The following is a 23,269-nucleotide window of genomic DNA, read 5'->3' as shown; positions in this document are numbered from 1 at the left end:
AGCAGTGTTGTCAAAGTAGCACTCTCAACGATTAGTCAAAAGATGGAATACATACCACAGAATTCCTGAGCTTTTCAGGAAGAACATCCTTGTATTTTGACAGAGGATGTTCAGGATCCTGAACTTCCAATTCACTGGTCAATTTAGACCGAATGAGAGACCTGTTGTGAAACAAAACATCTTATTACATAGTGACATAGCAGTGCTATTCAGTTTATAAACTTAAAAACAATCTACCCTGTACCACATTTTGTTCCATTTCCCTTGTTTACTTACCTTACCAAAATCTATTGATCTTGGTCTTAAAGCAATAAGTGACCTTGGGCTAAATGCCCTTTTGGGTAGTTTGAGATTAAGAAAGTAGTTGGGGATCTTGCAGAGAATTATGGTGGATTAGTCCCCAGAGCCTAATGGGATCAATCGTTTTAAATTGTTTTGAATACTCTTGAATTTAGCAGCATGACGAGCAATCTTATTTGGTCTACAAAATTCTCAGCGGGTTTAACAGGGTAAATACAGAGCTGACATTTAATATGCGAGTTTGGTATCCCGACTGCGCATGCCCAGGTCAAAGGTCACTTTGGATAAACATTGCTGGAAGCAGCAGAGCTGTGTACACATTTCATCCGTTTTTTTCCAGCTTTGATTCTTCTAAGTAAGAAAATACTACTTTCAAACTATGAATTAGTTGTATTTATTGTTCCTTTGTTAAAAACTAAGATTATTTTGAAGTTTTTATTGTTTTATGCTTCGGTGAGGGAGCGCGGTGGGGATACGTGGTCGGGGTCGGGTCTCCGGCGCTGCGGGCGCCATTGAGTTGCTGCTGGGCCATCCCCGTCCCCTCCCGGGTGTCCCGTTCCTGTACGGGGGCGGCCGGAGTTGTCGGGCTGGACTAGCAGCCGGTGTGGGGAGGAGGCGCTGGCTCCAGCTCCCGGGCCGGGGGCCGTTGGCTGCGTCTCTCTCCTTGTCCAGGCAGAGTTGAGATGGGGTTGGCGCTTCTTCTCCATGCTGGCTGTGGGCCTGTGGGCCGCTGCTCCGGGCCGCTGACCCGTCGGTCTAGGGCTGTCGGTTGGCCCGCCGGGCAGGTGGAGTTGAGCCGAGGTTGGCGCTTCTCCGCACTGGCATTGGGCCTGTGGGCCGCTGTCCAGTCGGTCCGGGGTTGCCCCGGATGTCTCCGACCCACTCGGGGACGGTCCAGTGGCGGTTCGGCAACGCATGCGCCGCCGGGGACCCAGGTTCGATTCTGGCTGCTGATGAGGCACGGGTCTGTGTGCGTGCAGCTGTCGAGAATGTCTCTCCGCTGGTCCAGTCTCCCCCTAATCCCCCCCCATCTCCAACTCGCATCTGCCCCCTCTATCTCACTGTTACACGCCACTCTTCCGCTACTTGGCACCCCCGTTCCTCAGATTCAATATATTTTTACACATAAATCATGAATAAAGATAAGAATTTATACACAGTTTATACTGCCAGCGTTTCGTACATTTTTTCTTTATAGCGAGTGACCTTTGACAAATCCCATGATTCCTTGTTGTTTTCGGAATTCCGAACTCGCTTATTTGGCTGAGGTTTCAAGGGTCACACTCAAAATAGGAGATAAGCCCTTTGGGATTGAGATGAGAAAAAAGATCACTTCTCTCTAAGGTTACTGAATCTTTGGAAACCTTTACTCGAGAGAGGTAAGGAGATCAGTTGGTGAGTATATTCTAGGCAGAAATCGATAGATTTTTAGATGTTACTAGACCAAGGGCAGTTGGGTCTGCTCCCCCAACGCAGCCGTTCCCTGCCCGTAGCCCCCACGGGAGACGTGGTCCTCCAACTCAAGCGGCTCAGGAATGAGCAGTGCGGCTGGTTTTAAATGGCGTATTTGAGGCGAGATGCGGGCGCCAGCAGCCGTTATGGTCGCTGGCCAGCAGGAGGCGACAAAATGAGTGAGTGGGGGGGGGGGGGGGGGGGGGGGGGGGGGAGTAGGATTTAATGAAAAATGTGGACATAAACGTAACGAAATCTAATGAGTGGATAGTTGGAATGAAAAGTGAAATGTCTACCGAAATGGCTGCTTCTATGGGTGAGAAGCCAGTTTATTTTTGAAATATTGGGGGGTGGGGGAGAAGGATTTGATTAAAAACGTGTACTTAAACACGACGAAATGTAATGAGGAGCGGATACTTAGAAAGAAAAGTGAAATCTCTACCGAAATGGAAAAGATCTCGGCGATTGTGCGTCTGGATTCGGCGTGGCAAGGAATCAAAGGAAGAAATGCAGCCGGCAGCCGTACATGTAAATGGATCCATTCCGATTGGACATCTGCGAGCATCGGCCATTCCGATTGGACATCTGCGAGTATTGGGCATTGTGACATCACACGATAGAACAAATCAAAAGGCAGAAAGGCAGCCGGACGGCAGGTGGCAGCCACAGAGTTTTATATAATAATAGATAGATAGATAAGGGAATCATGGAATAAGAGAATAGTGGAGGAAAATGACTGTGAAAGGTCAACTATGATCTTATTAAATGGTGGAGTCGATATAGCTTGAATGGTTGGCTTTAGTTTCAATTTATTGAGCTATTTATTACATTCTTTTAACTATAACATATTTCAATGGTATCTTGAGGGCTAGATCTCTGGATTTTAAAGGCACATTTAATCACTTTTGTTATTTGCATGTGTACTCACTCCATCTTCAAAATAAGGTGTCTGGTCAAGCTGTGTCCCTCAGGCATATAATTAATAGAAGCCTTCACGTCACAAGCTCTCCTCCTGCTTTAATCTCCTTAATTTTTTAGTTTTGTTTTCAGTAGAAATCAACAGCATTATACCCCCCAATAATACATGAAAAATTATTCACATGCATTTATTCACTACACTAAAATAACAAGAATATGGTTCTGCTCGTAAGGAACCTGGGAGGTTGTAAGTAACCACATAGTCATTGTTGACAGAGGGGTTCATAGCAGACCAACTTGGGTCAATTACAGATCCACCCTACTCCACATTCTCATTGATCTTGTCATTAGTGGTTTATATCTGCAAACTAGGCTGTGATCAAGGATTCATTTGAATGAACCCACTTTAATGCCTCAATCATCAAATAGCGTGAGATTTCTGATTAAAAAGACTTACACCAACACTGCGGGCTCACTGCTTTGTCTGCTGAGGTGATAGCAACAAGCAACCAGCAATCCACAGTAAGCAGAAAATAGGGTTGGAATATGCTGAGCATCCCAAGGTCCCTGCAATACAAAGAGAAATATATTGTCTCTCGTTACATCCTCACTTGTTTAATTCAAAGCTCCAACATTCATTTTTCTATTCCATTTGGCTCAAGGACCATATTTTGTTTAGTTTCAGCAACTTACAGCTGACCGAGGTCTTTAAAATAGTTAAAGTTCTGAATAGCTTCCCCATAACAGAGATTATGCCAGTATAGCAGACTGCGGAGGGCTGGGTGATGTGTTTAAACTCTCGGCGGATAAGAACAGACTGAATATTAGACAGCTCTGTTCGCTCAGATAAAAGAGCCTCTCAAATGTGATGGCTGTTGGCACGGAGGTTGCTGACGCTCTTTTTGAAAGAAATAGCAGGACTGGGAGTTTAAATTCGACCATTATTGTCAGGCATGTTAAACGCACATGTGCACACATTCCTAATGAACCTAATAATTACTGTATATTCCTGTTCCCCTGTAATCTCCCGAACTGGTTTCAACAGCTTGATGAGGTCAGTGTCAAATTTTCCAAAATGCTTTCCCCCACCCCCTCTTTATTTTTTAAAAGTTGGATTGATGTAAATGGATGGTTGATGCGACCTCTGTGGACTGAAGGATCTGTTTCCATGCTGCATCTATACCAGTCTATGACATTGCCAGCAGATTATTTAATCTTCGGGACAAAAGTGCTCTGGCCATTATGATAAGAGACAGTTTTGGTGAACCAACAGGTCTTTGGCTAATTGTCAATATTTTGCTAAATTTGACATTCATTCATTTGCGATTCAACATGTCATTGAATACTAACAAACTTCTATCATAACTGCCACAATCACCACCACTGGTAGTATATTCCAGGCACCCACCACTCTCTGTAGAAAAAACTTGCCCCGCACATTTCCTTTAAATTTTGCCTCTCTCATCCTAAACCTATGCCCTCTTGTCTTTGACCGGCCTGTCATACTTCCCTGGCAAGGTCGACATCTGACTCTCCAGTTCTATATCAGAGAGATTGTCTCTTTGCTGTCTGAAGTGGTTGATTAAGTTACTTAGTTGAATCAAAGCACAATGAGCAGTTCAAAATGGAAGCTTACAGTACCTTTGTAGAGTATGTGGTGGTGTTGGTCAATAAATGCAAACCAGGCCGGAAATTAGGCAAGAAATGGTGTTGGATAGATTGATGGGACTAAATGCTGATAAATGCCCAGGGCCTGATGGTCTGCATCCCAGGGTACTTAAGGAAGTGGCTCTAGAAATCGTGGATGCATTGGTGATAATTTTCCAATGTTCTATAGACTCAGGATCAGTTCCTGTGGATTGGAGGGTAGCTAATGTTATCCTGCTTTTAAAGAAAGGCGGGAGAGAGAAAACGGGGAATTATAGACCAGTTAGCCTGACATCGGTGGTGGGGAAGATGCTGGAGTCAATTATAAAAGATGAGATAGCCGCACATTTGGATAGCAGTAACAGGATCAGTCCGAGTCAGCATGGATTTATGAAGGGGAAATCATGCTTGACTAATCTTCTGGAAATTTTTGAAGATGTAACTTGGAAAATGGACAAGGGAGAGCCAGTGGATGTAGTGTACCTGGACTTTCAGAAAGCATTTGATAAGGTCCCACATAGGAGATTAGTGGGCAAAATTAGGGCACATGGTATTGGGGGTAGACTGCCGACATGGATAGAGAAGTGGTTGGCAGACAGGAAACAAAGAGTAGGGATTAACGGGTCCCTTTCAGAATGGCACGCAGTGACTAGTGGGGTACCGCCAGGCTCGGTGCTGGGACCGCAGCTATTTACAATATACATCAATGATTTGGATGAAGGGATTCAAGTTTGCTGATGACACAAAGCTGGGTGGCAGTGTGAACTGTGAGGAGGATGCTATGAGAATGCAGGGTGACTTGGACAGATTGGGGGAGTGGGTAGATGCATGGCAGATTATGTTTAATGCGGATAAATGTGAGGTCATCCACTTTGGTAGCAAAAACAGGAAGGCAGATTACTAGTTAAAAGGCGTCAAGTTGGGAAAAAGGGAAGTACAACGGGATCTGGGGGTCCTTGTGCATCAGTCTATGAAAGTAAGCATGCAGGTACAGCAGGCAGTGAAGAAAGCGAATGGCATGTTGGCCTTTATAACAAGAGGAATCGAATATAGGAGCAAAGAGGTCCTTCTGCAGTTGTTCAGAACCCTAGTGAGACCACACCTGGAGTATTGTGTGTAGTTTTGGTCCCCTAATTTGAGGAAGGACATTCTTGCTATTGAGGGAGTGCAGCGTAAGTTTACAAGGTTAATTCCCGGGATGGCGGAATCATATGGTGAGAGAATGGAGCAGCTGGGCTTGTACACTCTGGAGTTTAGAAGGATGAGAGGATATCTCATTGAAACATATAAGATTGTTAAGGGCTTGGACACGCTAGAGGCAGGAAACATGTCCCCGATGTTGGGGGAGTCCAGAACCAGGGGCCACAGTTTAAGAATAAGGAGTAAGCCATTTAGAACGGAGACGAGGAAACACTTTTTCTCACAGAGAGTGGTAAGTCTGTGGAATTCTCTGTCTCAGAGGGCGGTGGAGGCAGGTTCTCTGGATGCTTTCAAGAGAGAGCAAGATAGGGCTCTTAAAAATAGCGAAGTCAGGGGATATGGGGAGAAGGCAGGAAGGGGTACTTATTGGGGATGATCAGCCATGATCACATTGAATGGAGGTGCTGGCTCGAGGGGCCGAATGGCCTACACCTGCACCTATTGTCTATTGTCTAATGGGCAAATTTTAGCCCTGAAGATCACAATGATGTGTATTAGATCAATATAATAGAATCCTAGAATCATACAGCACAAAAACTGGCCCTTCGGTCCAACTCATCCATGCCGACCAAGATGCCCCATCTAAGCTGTTTATGGGTATTGGTGTGAATGGGCTGCTACTTTTCCTACTCTGCAATGATGAGTGCACTTCAAAAGTACTTAATTGACAGTAAAGTGATTTGGCATATTTGTTTTGTTTATGTTCGAGACTACAACCATGATGTTGCTTTTGGCTGCTTTCCTTCTTCCGGAACCAACATGTTCCTGCCCAGCGGCTCAAGCTTAGTAATGTGATACCAATGAGGCCAAACCTCACACCAGCAAAAATAGCAGTAGCCACACACTCTGCCTATGTCTAACCATGATCATCACCCGGCCAGAGTTGAAACTGGAGCTTTGCAAATTCCATCACTTCCATAATATTGCCAAAAATTCAAAATGTACGAACAAATTAGTTAAACACAACTCAGAGCATAAAAAGGGACTATTTTGTACAACTTACAACCCAATTTATTTTTTTTGATTTACAACTTCCTGATTTAACCACCAGTTTACTTACACTCCACAATTTTCACATGATGTCTCATTCATATTTCAACTTCAAATATATACTCTCCAATTTGTACCAGGCCGGTTCACAACTCCTCATTTACAATCTCTCTCTCTTTACATTCCTTGTTTTAATTATATTTTACAACTTGATCCAATCCTCTGGTTTACAACCTCCTAATGTACATTTATTTGATGCACATATGAATGGTAGCAATAGGAAAGGAAATAAGACAAAGGGTAAAACTAGAGTAGAAACAAGGAACTGCAGATGCTGGTTACAAAAAATGGACACAAAATGCTGGAGTAACTCAGGCATGGTTAAATTAGCAACTCAACTGTCCAGATAATTGCTTACCTTTACAGTGCCAATACACAGAGCATACAGCAGACATACAGCAAGTAAACTGCGGAAAAAGCCGTAGAGCGATGAGATTAGTCCTGTTGCAGCTGAAAAAAAACATAATTATTACGGCCGTTATTTTTTATTTTAAAACTTCATTCATTTATCTACAATCACTAAACTATTCTATCCATTTAACACAGATTAGTGGTTTCTCAAAGGTCACGTATCCTGAGGTCTGAAAATGAAGTACATCTCATCTCAAAAGCTCATTTAATTTTATGCATGTCTTAACTGCGTCCTCAGGCTCCTTAATCTCACATTTCTTGGCCACTGGACTTGGCTTGAGATCAGAATTCTCCTGTTTTCTTGCCTTGAGGCATCCTACTATGTTAAAAACACTAAATAAATGCAAATGTTTGGTTATTAATAGCTGTTTTTGCATAAATTCTTATCAATTTCGATCAGTCCATCAGGCTTCTTACCCTCTCTACATTTATTCATCACTAATTTCCAAGATTATGTTGATAGTCATACAACATGGAAAAAGGTCCTTCGGCCCAACCTACCCATGCCGACCGTTTCCCAGGATGGAGCTTGGTCCTTTCCCCTCCTCAGCACACTCATCTACCAACCACCTTTTCCTTTTGATTCCCCTCTTTCCCCTCCCTTTCCACCCACATCCCTCCAACATTGAAAGTAGGCATGCAGGTGCAGCAGGCAGTGAAGAAAGCGAATGTTATGTTAGCATTCATAGCAAAAGGATTTGAGTATAGGAGCAGGGAGGTTCTACTGCAGTTGTACAGGGTCTTGGTGAGACCACACCTGGAGTATTGCGTACAGTTTTGGTCTCCTAATCTGAGGAAGGACATTCTTGCCATAGAGAGAGTACAGAGAAGGTTCACCAGACGGATTCCTGGGATGTCAGGACTTTCATATGAAGAAAGACTGGATAGACTCGGCTTGTACTCGCTAGAATTTAGAAGATTGAGGGGGATTTTATAGAAACGTACAAAATTCTTAAGGGTTTGGACAGGCTAGATGCAGGAAGATTGTTCCTGATGTTGGGGAAGTCCAGAACAAGGGGTCACAGTTTAAGGATAAAGGGGAAATCCTTTAGGACTGAGATGAGAAAATACACAGAGTGGTGAATCTCTGGAATTCTCTGCCACAGAATGTAGTTGAGGCCAGTTCATTGGCTATATTTAAGAGGACGTTAGATGTGGCCCTTGTGGCTAAAGGGATCAGGGGGTATGGAGAGAAGGCAGGTATAGGTTACTGAGTTGGATGATCAGCCATGATCATATTGAATGGCGGTGCAGGCTCGAAGGGCCGAATGGCCTACTCCTGCACCTATTTTCTATGTTTCTATTAGATTTCACTCCTCCTTTCCTTTCCTTATTTGAGTGCCTTTTGTCTCCTTTTCACTGCTGACCTGTCTTTACCCAGATGCCAATCACGCCCTCTCACCTGCATCACATATCACTTACCCAGCTTTGTCACTCTTCCACCTGTCTTTTTGAGTTCCCCCCTCTACTCCTGTCAGTCTGAAGAAAGGTCCCAATCTGTAAGTTCACTTATCCATTCCCTCCCCAGATCCTGCCTGACCCACTGAATCCCTCCAGCATCTTGTGTTCTGATCATGATTCCAGCATCTGCAGTTTCTGGTGTCTCCTCGTATTTCTCTGCAAACCAAAACCCAACCTGTTGATCAGGACATGTCTCCTAGAAATCTGGTCACTGACCTCTGGAGATCTTCCTGCCACTAATTACACCACACCACAGATTACACCAACCACAAATTTCACGAATCACAAATTACACTAACCACTCCTATCTCTACGCTAAAATCCACAAGCAGGATATTCTGGTAGGCACATGTTCCCACAGACTTTACTTATTTTTGCTTGTTTCAATTATTTTTCAGGTTCTCTTTTCACTTGTAGTTATGACACCTCTGATGCCCCGCTGCCCATTTGACAGTTTCTTGACCCCCAACTAACCATTTGGTATGGATGTCCAATCCCTCTACACCGTCGAAGGTTCTAAGCTTCCTTTTTAACAAAAGCCCAGTCGGACGCTGTCAACTGTCGTCCTCTTTCACCAGGCTGAATTTGTTTGTACAGTGAACATCTTCTCCTTTAACCTCATTCACTTCCTTCAAATTAAAGCTTTCAGTTATCAGAGGACGCATGGGTTCAAGCTCTGCCTGTCTCTTTGTAGGAAATGTGGTGCAGCCCTACTCAGACTTCCTCCCTAACAGCTTTGCTCTGCTTTACGGGACGACAGATGGCACAATGGGCTAAGTGTTCGGCTGGTGATCGGAAGGTAGCCGGTTCGAATCCCGCTTGGAGTGCATACTGTCGTTGTGTCCTTGGGCAAGACACTTCACCCACCTTTGCCTGTGTGTGAATGTGTGTGAATGTGTGTGAGTGATTGGTGGTGGTCGGAGGGGCCGTAGGCGCAGATTGGCAGCCACGCTTCCGTCAGTCTGCCCCAGGGCAGCTGTGGCTACAGAAGTAGCTCACCACCACCGAGTATGACTGAGGAGTGAATGAATAATGCGATGTAAAGCGCCTTGAGTATTAGAAAGGCGCTATATAAATCCCATCCATCCATTATTACATACATTACTTACATACACTGCTTTACATACATTGGCTTTTACTCTATCAAGGTCTAGTTTTCTTAAAATTCATTGGATATATTTTTTCATGCATATACAGGTGCACAACCTTTTATCCGAAAGCCTTGGGACCAGACACTTCTCGGATTTCGGAATTTTTCGGATTTTCGAATGGAAGATTTTTAGCGTAGATTAGGTAGGTAGCGCGGGCGGCTTGAAAAGTCTGGAGCGGCTGCCTCCTCCCCGGAGACCGGGGAATCATTGTAAATCATTGCTTAAATGTTAGTCAGTTAGTTTGGAGGGATTTTATGTGGTGGGGGGGGGTGAAGGGGGAAACTTTAATTCTTAGTCCCCTACCTGGTGGGAGAGGCGGGGAGTGGGCAATGCCTTACCGGGTCGCCGTGCGGTAAGCTCCGGAGCGCTGTGGCCGCCGACACACAACATCGCGGAGCTGAGGCTGCGGGCGTCCGGCCGCGGGCCGCGCTGGATTTGGAGCACCGCGCAGCCAGGGGTAGAGTTGCCGGGGTCGGAGCTACAACCGGCGCCGCCCGCTACCGGACGCCCGCAGCCCCAGCTCCGCGATCTTGGGAGTCAGCGGCCACAGCGCTCCGGAGCTTACTGCACGGCGACCCGGTAAGGCATTGCCCGCTCCCCGCCTCTCCGACCAGGTAGGGGACTAAGAATTAAAGTTTCCCCCTTTCACATAAAAGCCCTCCAAACTAACTGACTATTTAAGCAATGATTTACAGATGTTTAAGTGTCTCCCCGGTCTCCGGGGAGGAGGCAGCCGCTACAGTAGTACAGACCTAGGTTGACCGTGGGTCGTTTCGGGTCAAGTTTGGCGCCAAACGCGAGCTTTGGTGTGCAGACGACATCCTGGAAAAAATGTCCGGTTTTCGGAGCTTTTCGCTTTCCGGAACTCCGGATAAAAGGTTGTGCACCTGTAATGTATCTGTAAAGCCTTTGGTGTCAATTTCCACCCAGTTCTCACTGTCACTTTCTGCAAGTCTGACACTTTTTCATTTGTAAATTTCTTCATCACCATCTCAGAGAGTAGGTTAGCGATGAGCATTCATTGAAAAGCTCATGGACTGCAACGAAAATCTCAACAACAGCTCTTTTACCCAGCTTCCTGCAAGAACTGCCCTCTATTCTTTTAGCTCCTCTAGTTCCACCGTATCTGTTCTCATGACAACACTTTTCACACATCTGAACTTTGGGGTTATTAACCTTTCAACCAGTTTGTTTTTATTTTCTCTTACATAAATACTTCATGCTTTTAAATATCTTACAATCCTTTGCATTGCCAAATGTCAGTTTTCACCCCAGGTACTAAGTGATGCTTGACATCTTACAGATGTCAGTTCTGTCCCAAGAAACCATTTTTCAATGTGAGCCTGTGTACAGTACTTGAGCACATGCAGCATCTCAACTGGGTCTTTCCTGCTCTTCCTCTGATGTCTACTAACTTGCTCAGTGACAATTCACAATAGGACATTGGCTGGTTTTCTTCTCCCTGACCGAAGTCTACCTGACACAAGAAAACTTAACTGCACGGTCTGTCAAAACAGATGGTGTGCTAATTACAATGGTTTGATGAAAAATTTATATACTCCTGTGCAAAGCAAGTTGTTTATAGAAAAGATGTTTATAAAATATAGTAACATTTATTTATATCTCGATACACATTTTAATAATTTTTATTTTACATGTTTATTAAATATTTTAAACTTAAAAGTGAAAATTTTCAGGGTACGTACCAGATCCACCAAAGATGTGCATGTCGACTTGTTCCAGCAAATACGTAACAAAAGTATTAATCTGTGGAAGAAGGCCCAGGAGGAAAATGAGAGGGAAGCATTGTGTGAACCCTGAAACACAAGAGAAAACACCTTGAGGGAAACGGGAATGCAGAGAGGGAACAGGGAGAGAGGACACGGCAAAAACGACAGAAACCATGGCACAGCAAGAGCAACAAAGACAAGGACACAAGATCAAATGGAATGGAGGACGCAGTCAGAACAAAAAGAGGTGGATACTAGTGCAACAAGAAGAGGTCACAGCAATAGCAACAAGAACAGGAGACATGGCAAGGGTAACAGGACCTTAGCGGTCCTAAAAGAAGGACCTAGCAAAGGCAACAGGAATAGAAGGCAGAAACAAGGAACTGTATATGCTGGTTTACACAATAGAACACAGAGTGCTGCAGTACCTCTGTGGATCAGGCAGCATCTATGCAAAACATCGATGGGTGATGTTATGCGTTAGGACCCTTGTTCCTGGAAGAAGGGTCCCAACCCAAAACATCACCTATCTATGCTCTCCAGCTCTCTGCAGTGCACTGTTCGCAGGATCATTCTGAGAGAGTGTTGCACCTCTGGAAAGACAGCACTAATGGACTGTCTTGCAGGCTCAGGGCAGAACTGCACCAGAAGATAGGCAATAATGAGGCTCAGGACTGAGCAATCACTGCACTGATGGAAGACAGTGGTACTCTGTTGGTATTGTCTTCACTTGGACGAGGCTCTGCCTTCTCCCTCAGAGTGTGAAAGATCCCATGTGATTAGTCAACAAGATGTTGCTGACAGCTCGACTGCCAATGGCCTGTTGTTGGGGACATTCACAACGGAAGTATGGGATCTGAGAATTGTAGAGTTAGTGGGGGCTAGATTCAAAATATCCTTGGATGTAGTAGGAATATCATACAAATCTGACTATTTGCAGAACCACAACTACAGATTATTCCATACTCCCAAAAACAAATTACTGAACATGATACAGTTCATCTGGTTTGACTCTGCCTTCTGGGAATAATTTCTACTGATTACAGTCATAAACATCTCTCCGCACTTCCCCAAGGAACGTCCGTTCATATCTTTTGCCACAAAAGGAAATTGTATTGATTTTCTGAAAAAAATGTTCCTCTACTTCCCTCTCTAAGTCCCAGTGGTACTGATTTCAGAAGACATGGCAATATTACAAAGTTCATACTAAAAGCTAAATCCTTAATCTGAGACGTCACTTGGTTGTACAAAAATATTATCCCGTTTTTGTGTAGAATCAAATGGACATCAGCTCCTTCTAATACCTAAAGCTACAGATAATACTGAATGCAATAAAATTGTATTTATATTTATGGAATCAGATGGAATGGTACATATAGCTTGCAGCAATAGATAGGAAATGACAGGCATCGTCAATAATAGCATACAGTACTTCTCCCAGACTACTGGGCATGTTTGGCGAGCCATTGTCAGTAGCATCCTCACTTCCACCTTGGAACTCCTCCCATGTCTTTGGGCACTGAGCTGTGTATTTTCTTAATAACCTTGAGGACATTGTGAAATTACAATTTGATACTGCTTTTTTTCCCAGAGTGAGGCCACATGCAAATTGGAGGAACAGTACCTCATATTTCGCTTGGGTAGCTTACATCCCAGTGGTATGAACAGTGATTTCTCTATTTCAAGTAACCCCTGCATTCTCGCTCTCCCCCCCCCCCCCCACCCCCCCCCACCCCGCCCCCCCCCCCCCACACGCCACCTTAGAAGTCCTACTAGTTTGCATCCTTGTATCCCTTTGTTACCATCTCTTCCCCTGCCAACAATGGGCCATTATGGGTTCCACCCTTCCTTGGTCATCTGTTGTCAGCCCTGATTTGTTCTGGCCTATTCCTATCTCTAGTTTTCCACCCCCCCTACTTTCAGTCAGAAGAAGTGTTCCATCCTTGGGAATGCCACCCATCCTTTTTCTCCAGAGATGCTGCCTGGCCCACTGAGTTACTCCGGAATTTTGTGGCGATTTTCAGTCTAAAACAGCATCTACACTGATTTGTTAAAACTAATCTTGAGCAGTCTTTCAAATCTGAACTGAAAATCAAAGAAAAATTGGGATACTGGAAATCAGAAATAAGAACAAGGAGAGCTGTGAATACACAGTTGGTTAGACAGCATCTGTGGAGAGAGAAACAGAGTTAATGTTCCAGGCCAATGGCCTTGAGTTTCATATTGACGTGAAGTTTCCTTTTCACAATTACCACTGAAGCACTTTATAGGCTAAACAGATGTTGGCTCACCAATAATAAAATCTCTTGCAGTTGCTAAGTTTTCTGGAGATATCAATCTAAATCCATACAGAGTAGAAGATGGGAGTTGAGTGCATTTACTGCCGAGATCCAAAACCCACACAAGGCCACAGCAGATGGAAAAATAAATAGATCTGCTGTATGCAACAATTCTATTGTGCCCCTAGGAGAAACGTGAGGAAAAGCATAGACAGTTAAGAAAACACACTGGATTCATGGCAAAGATTACATTAAAAAACGTAGATTTAAAAAAAATTAATTGTTTAACCTCTGCTAGTATTCTCACCAATTCTGGATGCCGTACCTTCGAAAAGAGGAGATTTGAATGGTGCCTGGAACAGTGGGCTTTAATTCCATGGACGGACAGGAGAAGCTGGGATATTCTCCTAGATCAGAGGTAATTTAATAAAAGTACCAAAGTCATGATGGGCTTTAATAGTTAATGCTGTTTCCACTGCCAGGATGGTCAGTAACTGGAGGACACAGACTTACAGAACCAAGGATGGAAAATGAGGAGAATCTGTTTTTAATGCAGCAAGTTGTGATGGTTGGGAATACACTGGTAAAAAAAGGGTATTAAGAGTTGCCTCAATAAGTTTTGGAAGGAAATTGGATAACTACTCAAAATGAAATAGAATTGCAGAGTTTCCAATGTTGCAGCTGTGGTTGGAAAACGATTCCAAAGGGCCAGCACAGATAAAAAAAATGTGTTAACTAGGGTGTCTATGTATACTAGCCACAATTATCTCAAAACATTTCTCTTTCTTTTCAGAGACAGCCTTCCTGTAAAGAGCTTCCTGGGATATTTCTGATCAATGGTTCAAAGATGTCAGTCTTAAACATGAAGAGATGAACAGATAAAGTTGAAAGATTATTGGAATTTAGTTTGGTTTGGTTTAGTTTGGTTTGGGTTAGACATACATGAAAACAGGCCCTTTGCCCATCGAGTCCCAACTGAGTTGGTGGGAATGTGAGCTGAGGTGACTATTATTTTATTTATTTATTTATTTATGTATTCCGAACAAGTAAAGACATTAAAGACATTAATAGTAACAAAATCGAAATTATCAAACAATTGGACATTAGAATCAATATTTACAAAGCAATGAAAAGAACAAAAGCAAAGTTCCAATGTGTCTGTACAAGCTCGAAAAGGAGTGAGAAGAAGAATAACTTATTAAATCTCACCCCTTTTCCCCAACACTTCTACCATGTTTAAAAATCAATTAATTAATAATAATAATACCCTAGGCAATTTCCCATAATACCTACAGACATATATATACATACAACTATTATGCACATACAAACTTCATATCTGAAGTACCCAAACATAAGTAAACAATAGTAAAGCAATAGATAAACATTAACCCCCACTTGTCAACCATCCCCTCCATCCCTGTACCCCTTGAAAATTATTTTTTTATATATCATTTTAAAATGATTCATGTTTGTGCATTGCTTTAATTCCCCGTTCAATTTATTCCACACTCCTACTCTCCTACTATCAGATCAGGGCAGGCTCAATGAACTACATGGCCTTCTTCTGTTCCTAAATCAAATGCACCAACCACTTTGTCAGGAAACCTGTCACGTGAAACACGTTTCTTGAGATTTGCCACCTGCGGAAGGAGGTGGACGTTGCCCTGTAAGCATGCAGCAGATCAAGAGTGGAACTCACAGTTACAGGCATTGTCTCTAGTGTTTATTATATTTCCCCACCATGGGCAGGAGCACGTGAACAGCAATCCTTCCCACCCCACTGCGCTAAGAGACATATCATTCAGCTCTATAGTGCTTGCAACTCAAACAAGAAATATTAGACATAACACAAGCTGCACCATCCCTGGGTGGACAAATTTCCAAGAGTTTTGGTTACTTGTCCCGTCATTTTCAACTGTCCCAACCAGCTATTAGCCATGTTCATCTATTCCAACCAGTTTATAGCCATGATCTTCTGTCCCTACTATTAAAGCAGGTCCTCCCTCCCATCTTCCCAAATTCCTCGATACAGAGCACAAAATTGCTTGGATTTGGATTGTTCAGAAAGGGGAAGGTGTTAAGTTTGTTCAATTGGATGTCTGGCAAAACAAAAATCAGTTGTGCTGTTTGAGTAGTACATGGTGCTTTGGGGCTAAGGCAAGCCAAATGGAATGGATTCATCTCTGATGTCCAACACTAAAGAAACATCTGGTACGTCTCGACCCAAAACGTCGCCTATTCCTTCTCTCCGTAGATGCTGCCTCACCCGCTGAGTTTCTCCAGCATTTTATTTCTACCATTGGTTCAACTATTGGTTTATTTTGTTCTCTTGTGTGGAACCTCTGTTCCCAGTTTACAACACAATTGCTTAAAAGTGGGGAACGCAGAACCCACAACTACAGATTATAACGAGGCAAACCCGGATACAAGACAGAGGAAGGAATTAAAATTAAAATTAAAATAAATGAAGAAGTGAGAGTTGAGGTTCACTTTGAGTGAAGCATCTGTGTTTGACTGCATATACTATAGAACTACGTACTTTGCTCTCCCTGAATCACACCATGTCTCCGCAAACCTCACCAGGTCTATGTTGCAGCTCATGCTTTCCACTCATCTGTAATCCTCCACTTTCCTTATCTTCATAATTGGTGCCAAAGCCTTTGTCCTGTCCCAGGAATCTGAAACACCCTCAGCATCTCTTCATGCCTTTAGAAACCTCTTCAAACCATGGTTCTGGAGCTGCTTGAACTCTCTTTCCAAACCCATGCCCACTGTTGTGTCTTCCCAACAAAGTATTTTGGGACTTTTAGCTTTACTTGTTCCATTTGCTATTGGCTGGTAAAATAAAATCTACAATGCCTTATCTCAAAATTATTTGGTTCACTCCCATTCAAACCCTATCAGTAAAACTTCATTCTTCTAAACATCTTAATTCTTATACTTCATCCTCAGAAAACACCGAATCAACTATGCCAAATATGCAAGATCAATTGGGACATAATCTCTCATGTGAATCTAACCAAACAAATTTTCTAAAGGTAATACCTCGGCTGAGTGGGAGAGATCCATTGTTTGAGAAGTTGAAATGATTGCAACCACTTTTAGCCACGTGCGATCTATCTATCTCTCTCTCTCTCTCCTGCTGAGATCCACTAAAGCCATAGATCTCAGCAGGAGGCTGAGGTTGATTAGCAATGAAGCTAATTAACTTAACAAGAAATGGCAGCGGCTGTTAAAAACAGCAACAACTATTGGTCTCAATGTCACCCCAGCTGTGATACTGAAGGTCTGTGGTTCAGAAGTAGTTTCAGGCAATCAGAGTAACCCTGGGTATCACTGATGATGAAATGTTGCCTAGTTGTATTTTATCCAGACAGATCAGAACAAATCAAATGCAGCCAATTACTGCCACATCAGTCTGCTCTGAGTCACCAACAAAGACATGGAAAGTGTCATTGATGGTACAGTCAAGCAACACTCACTCACTAACCCACTCAAAGGTGCTCAGTTTGATTTCTACCAAGACCACAAACCTCCAAACCTCACTTGGCCAAAACAGTTGCATTTCCAATCCTTTGGAATATTTTGTTGATGGATTATGGGCAACATTATAAAATACAATTCCTGTTATTTGTGCTTGAATGAAGGTGTGAAGGTGATGACGAACAGCTGCACTCTCTGTGGTGAAAGTGCATCTACGGTGCTGTCAGGTTGTGAGTTCCAGGTTTTTCACCCAGTCATATTGAAGAATGGTAATATTCTTACCACGTTACAATGGCATCTGACGCAGGATAACCTCAAGGTTCCTTTCCCACACCCTACCTCCAAAGCTGCATCATCCCCTTTCATCCTCTTCAACCTCCTGCTTCCATCCAACTATTTTACCCATCATATTTCCCCTTCGCGATCTGGTTCCAACTGCCCTTCACCTTTCCCCTAATGGTTCCCACTATCACCTTCCTTACTCATCAGATTTTAACACAGGTAGCCTTTGTGTTCCTGCTTATCATCCTCCTATCTGGCACCTTCATCCTCTACCCGCACCCACCCACCTCTCCAACCCCCACACCACCTGACTCCTTCTGCCTCCACCTATCATCCACCTGCCTCTGTTTCCCAACTCCACTCCCTGCCCTCTACCACCTGCCTCCATCTTTCTATCATCCTTCACTCTTCCTCTGTCCACCAATCAACCATCCCTGGTTCACCACTCCCCACACCTGCTCCTGATGCAGGGCTTCAACCTAAAACATCAACAATCCCTTCCACCCACAGAAGCTGCTCGGTCCACTGTTCCTCCAGTAGTTTGTTGTTCCATATTCCAGGCTCTGCAGTCTCTTGTGTCCCCATACCTTCAAGATGGTTGGCAATCACAACGTTCTTGTTGCCTGGGTACACAAAATTGCTGGGGAAACTCAGCGGGTGCAGCAGCATCTATGGAGCGAAGGAAATAGGCGACGTTTCGGGCCGAAACCCTTCTCAGTTCTTGTTGCCTTCCTGTCTAGACAGTGGAAATAGTGGATTTAAGATTTGAAGCCGTCTAGCTGAATTTTTGCAGCATAACGTGCAGATACTCATGTAGTCTCAACATGTGTGGTACAGGGACTATTTGTTTAAGTTGATGGATAGGGCATCAGGCAGACTAGCTACTTTGTGCTAATAGTATCGACCTTCTTCAGTGGAACTGTGGTCAGCCAGGCAAGGATAGAGTATACTATCATCTTCTGACCTTCCCCTTGCAGGCGATGGAAAAGATTTGGGGAATCGAGTGTGATATGCAATGCAGGAAACCCAATATTGATACGGCTGTGTCTGCTACGCTTCAGGTCAATAGTGCCCTTGAGTTGGTGACAGTGGGTGATTCACTGATAGCAATGTTGTTGAATGATTAGACTTTTTTTAATGTTAGTCATTTCCTGGCACTTGTGTGACTTGAATGTTACTCGTCATTTATTAAGCCTGAATGTCCAGGTCCTACTGCATGCAAGCATGGAATGCTTCATAATCACAGCGCCAAATGAAACTGAACGTTGTGCAATCAACATCAAGCATGCACGCATTTAAGATTATGGTGGAAGGAAGTTCATTAAGAAAGCAGCTGAAGACAGTTGGGCCTGTGAGACTGCCCTGAACAAGCCAGCACCGCCATTCATTGTGATCATGGCTGATCGTCCCCAATCAATAACCCGTGCCTGCCTTCTCCCCATATCAATTGACAATAGACAATAGGTGCAGGAGTAGGCCTTTCGGCCCTTCGAGCCAGCACCACCATTCAATGTGATCATCCCCAATCAGTACCCCATTCCTGCCTTCTCCCCATATCCCCTGACTCCGCTATCTTTAAGAGCTCTATCCAGCTCTCTCTTGAAAGCATCCAGAGAACCTGTCTCCACCGCCCTCTGCGGCAGAGAATTCCACACACTCACAACTCAATGTGAAAAAAAGTGTTTCCTCGTCTCTGTTTTAAATGGCTTACCCCCTATTCTTAAACTGTGGCTCCTGGTTCAGGACTCCCCCAACATCGGGAACATGTTTCCTGCCTCCAGCGTGTCCAAACCCTTAACAATCTTATATGTTTCAATGAGAATCCCTCTCATCCTTCCAAACTCCAGCGTTTACAAGTCCTGCTGCTTCATTCTCTCAGCATATGACAGCTCCGCCATCCGGGAATTAACCTTGTAAACCTACGCTGCACTCCCTCAATACCAAGAATGCCCTTCCTCAAATTAGGGGACCAAAACTGCGCACAATACTCCAGGTGTGGTCTCACTAGGGGTCTGTACAACTGCAGAAGGACCTCTTTGCTCCTATACTCGACTCCTCTTGTTATAAAGGCCAACATGCCATTCGCTTTCTTCACTGCCAGCTGTACCTGCATGCTTACTTTCATAGACTGATGAACAAGGACCCGCAGATCCCGCTGTACTTCCCCTTTTCCCAACTTGACGCCATTTCAATAGTAATCTGCCTTCCTGTTTTTGCTACAGTGGATAACCTCACATTTCTCCACATTAAACGCCATCTGCCATGCATCCGCCCACTCCCCCAACCTGTCCAAGTCACCCTGCTTTCTCATAGCATTCTCCTCACAGTTCACACTGCCACCCAGCTTTGTGTCATCTGCAAATTTGCTAATGTTACTTTGAATCCCTTCATCCAAATCATTGATGTATATCCATTGACTCCACTAGCCCCTAGAGCTCTATCTAACTCTCTCCTAAATCTATCCAGTGATCTGGCCTCCACTGCCCTCTGTGGCAGGGAATTCCATAAATTCACAAATCTCTGGGTGAAAACGTTTTTTCTCATTTTAGTCTTAAATGGCCTCCCCTTTATTCTAAAGGGCCTGTCCCACGACCATGCGACTCCATGCGGCAAGCGCGACCTATAGGGCCGGTCCCACCAGCATGTGTCTGCATGCGGCAAGTGCGACCTAACATGGTCGCTTGAGCCGTACGGCCTCGCGGGGCCGGTCCCACTTCGATCGCTGGAGCCGTATGGAGTTGTGCGGAGCTGGTCCCGACATCGCGCGGGGCTCCGAAAAATTGACCGTGTTCAAAAATTCCGCGCGGCAACGGCCTGCCGGCCCGCAGCCGCCTCGACGCCATACGTCAGGCGCGAACTTCCCGCGGACTTCGCTCGAACTTCATGTCACTCAATCAACCTCCGCGCAGCCCCCGCTTCTGGTTTGGTCGCGCTTGCCGCATGCAGGCGCATGCTGGTGGGACAGGCCCTTTACGTCGCGCTTGCCGCGTGGAGGAGCATGCTCGTGGGACAGGCCCTTAAGATTGTGGCCCCTGGTTCTGGACTCGCCCAACATTGGGAAAATTTTTCCTGCATCTAGTTTGTCCAGTCCTTTTATAATTTTATATGTTTCTATAAGATCCCCCTCATCCTTCTAAACTCCAGTGAATACAAGCCTAGTCTTTTCAATCTTTCCTCATGTCAGTCCCGCCATCCCAGAGATCAATCTCGTGAACCTATGCTGCACTGCCTCAATCTCAAGGATGTCCTTCCTCAAATTAGGAGACCAAAACTGTACACAATACTCCAGATGTGGTCTCACCAGAGCCCTATATAACTGCAGAAGAACCTCTTTACTCCTACACTGAAATCCTCTTGTTATGAAGGCCAACATTCCATTAGCTTTCTTCACTGCCTGCTGTACCTGCATGCCAACTTTCAGTGACCGGTGTACAAGGACGCCCAGGTCTCGCTGCACCTCCCCCTTACCTAACCTAACCCCATTGAGATAATAATCTGCCCCCTTGTTTTTGCCGCCAAAGTGGATAACCTCACATTTATCTATATTAAACTGCATCTGCGACGCATCTGCCCACTCACTCAATATCATGGAGGATCAAGTAGCCTTAGTAAACTTTCCAACCAGCTAGTCATACTTAGCTCAAAGTAAGATAGTTTAGATTCCTGCAGGGTCATCATCAAAGTTGAAGGACATTGTTGCTAACGTTCCTCAGATAAATCTCCTTTGGCCTAATTAATATTAAGTGCGAAATAAGCACTGGCTCAGTTGCTTGTCTTCAAATAAGACCTGGAGATCATATACATTATATAAGAAGTGTTCCATTTTTCATTCAAAAGACAACATCTCCAATGGTTTGCAGTGCCGAGGCACAGCACCATGTGTATCAGCCAAGACTATGCGTCGAGACACTTAAGTAAGATAAGTTATGTAATACACCTTTGTTCAAGAAATGAGAGTACTATAAGCTGAGATATAACTCAGTGCAGGGGTGTGTACAGAATTGTAAATGTGCCAATGTTTGGAGGGTGCACATCTGTGTAATCGCAGCTTTCTTCGGATTACAGGGCCAGTATGTGTATCAACTTGCATAATGCATTATTTTGGACTTAATTATTTCCCCACACACCTTGCCATGACCCACACCTTACAGGGGAGCCCATCACTACAAGGTGGCAGTAACTTGCTGTAAATGTGTCCTTGGATTTTGCATCTGCCGAGCGTCAGAAAATTGCGAAAATAAGCTTCAAATTGGGTTGTTACAAATTGGATCTTTTGTAAGCATTGGTAGTATTAATGTCTGTTTTGAGCAGAAATCACATTCGATCCCATCATGCTCAACTGAGCTGCCTTGGGAAGTGCACAGATCTCACAAACTCTAATTCCTAACCAGACTGCAGTGGCTCAAAGCAATGTCTCTGTATAAATTTATATTGCAATGCTGTAAATCCTGATGTTGAGGCAATCCATTCTGTAACCCCTTTGTCTAAATATACATAGCCCAATGTGACAAGCAGTGTTGCTACTTGTAAAAGGTCAGATTTCAGAAGGACAAGCCTATAACGCTATCTTGCTCCAGCTATAATTTTATTGTGTGCAATACAACGTAAACTAAGTTGCTTTTTTATCCATTGTCAGCACAAGATTCTCTCTCCATTGCAAAATTAAAAATAGATTAATGCAAAACTCTTGTACTTGTAAACTAAGTCACACAGTAACACTTTATTTTTAACATTTTCCTCCTTTACAAATCTCTTGATGTCCTTGCAATCTCCCTACTGCTGTAACCCTACCTTTATAAACAAAGGCAATTACTAATGGGCAATCATAGGTATTAGTGCTGGAGCCACAACTATTTACAATCTATATGACTTAATGACTTAGATCAGGGGTCGGCAACCTACGGCCCCCGGGCCGAATACGGCCCGTAACCCAAAATCATCCGGCCCCCAGGCGTATTCTTTTTCCGTTATCGTCTGGCCCACAGACTTCCTTCATAGGGGCGCTGCATTGGTGGCAGCCTCTGCCTACAGCCTGTTCGGCTTTTCAATCTTTAAAAAAATTTTTAGTTAGTTTAATGTCTGTTTTTGGGGGAAACTTTAACTTTTCTATGTGGGGGAGGGGGGCAGGGTAAGGGGGAAACCGTTTCCCAGTCGCTTCCTCGCCCCCCTCCTCGCGGCCTACCAGCTGGATCGGAGCGGCCTTTCCTGCCGGGGACCGGGAACCGGACCAGAGCTACAACAGCGGCGGCGCAGCGCTGGATTGACCGCGGAGCGGGCGATGCCTACCTGGGTCGCCGTTTGGAGCTCCGGAGCGTTGGGCCGCTGCTTCAACATCGTGGAGCTCTGGTGTCGAAGAGCTTCCAATGCGGGCGGCGCTGACCGTCATCACGGAGTCCTGGGGCTCCTTGCAGAGGGCCGCCAGCATGAGTCTCCGCCCGGCACGGCCTGCGGACTTTGGGAGCCGCAGACTCCGGTAGGAGGGGGCCGACTCTGTTGTCCAGGCCGCTGAGGACGTCCCCCAGCCCCGACGTTGGACTTACATCACCCTGGCGAGCGGCCCTGAACATCGGGCCGCCCGTAGCGCCGACTGCGGAGGGCTCGGGGAGGCCCCGACCACGGGTGAACATTGGGGAACATTGGAGGAAGAGGCTGACTTTGGTGCCTTCCCTCACAGTGGGAAACTTTGATTCTGCTGTGTGGGGATGTTTTTATGTTGAATTCTATCGTGTGTTGTGTTCTTTATTTTTATTGTATGGCTGTATGGTGATCACATTTCACTGTGCCATCTTGCACATGTGACAAATAAATGTATGTTGTATCTTGTATCTCTGGTACCTGCCGGGGCGGAGGCCGCAGCGCCCAGGCGCGATCACACAAGGACACAAGGAGGCCTGCGCTGGCG

The 23,269-nt window shown here is 44.7% G+C and overlaps 1 protein-coding gene across 2 annotated transcripts in view; it reads right to left on the bottom strand.

Moving 5' to 3' along the window:
* Nucleotides 1–23,269, bottom strand: part of pcnx2 (pecanex 2) — a 222,972-nt gene that overhangs the window by 109,167 nt on the left and 90,536 nt on the right. For both annotated transcript variants that reach the window (XM_033021735.1, XM_033021734.1), the window contains exons 14-18: nt 13,612–13,783; nt 11,297–11,407; nt 6,926–7,017; nt 3,128–3,237; nt 56–161 (exon numbers count right to left, since the gene is read on the bottom strand). In XM_033021735.1, coding sequence (XP_032877626.1) covers nt 56–161; nt 3,128–3,237; nt 6,926–7,017; nt 11,297–11,407; nt 13,612–13,783 — 591 coding nt within the window. The remainder of the gene's footprint in view (nt 1–55; nt 162–3,127; nt 3,238–6,925; nt 7,018–11,296; nt 11,408–13,611; nt 13,784–23,269) is intronic.

The sequence above is a fragment of the Amblyraja radiata genome, chromosome 5, assembly GCF_010909765.2.
Source record: "Amblyraja radiata isolate CabotCenter1 chromosome 5, sAmbRad1.1.pri, whole genome shotgun sequence".
Lineage (NCBI taxonomy): Eukaryota > Metazoa > Chordata > Chondrichthyes > Rajiformes > Rajidae > Amblyraja > Amblyraja radiata.
Note: the sequence above shows the minus strand (reverse complement) of the source record. Positions and strands in the feature narration are given on the sequence as shown.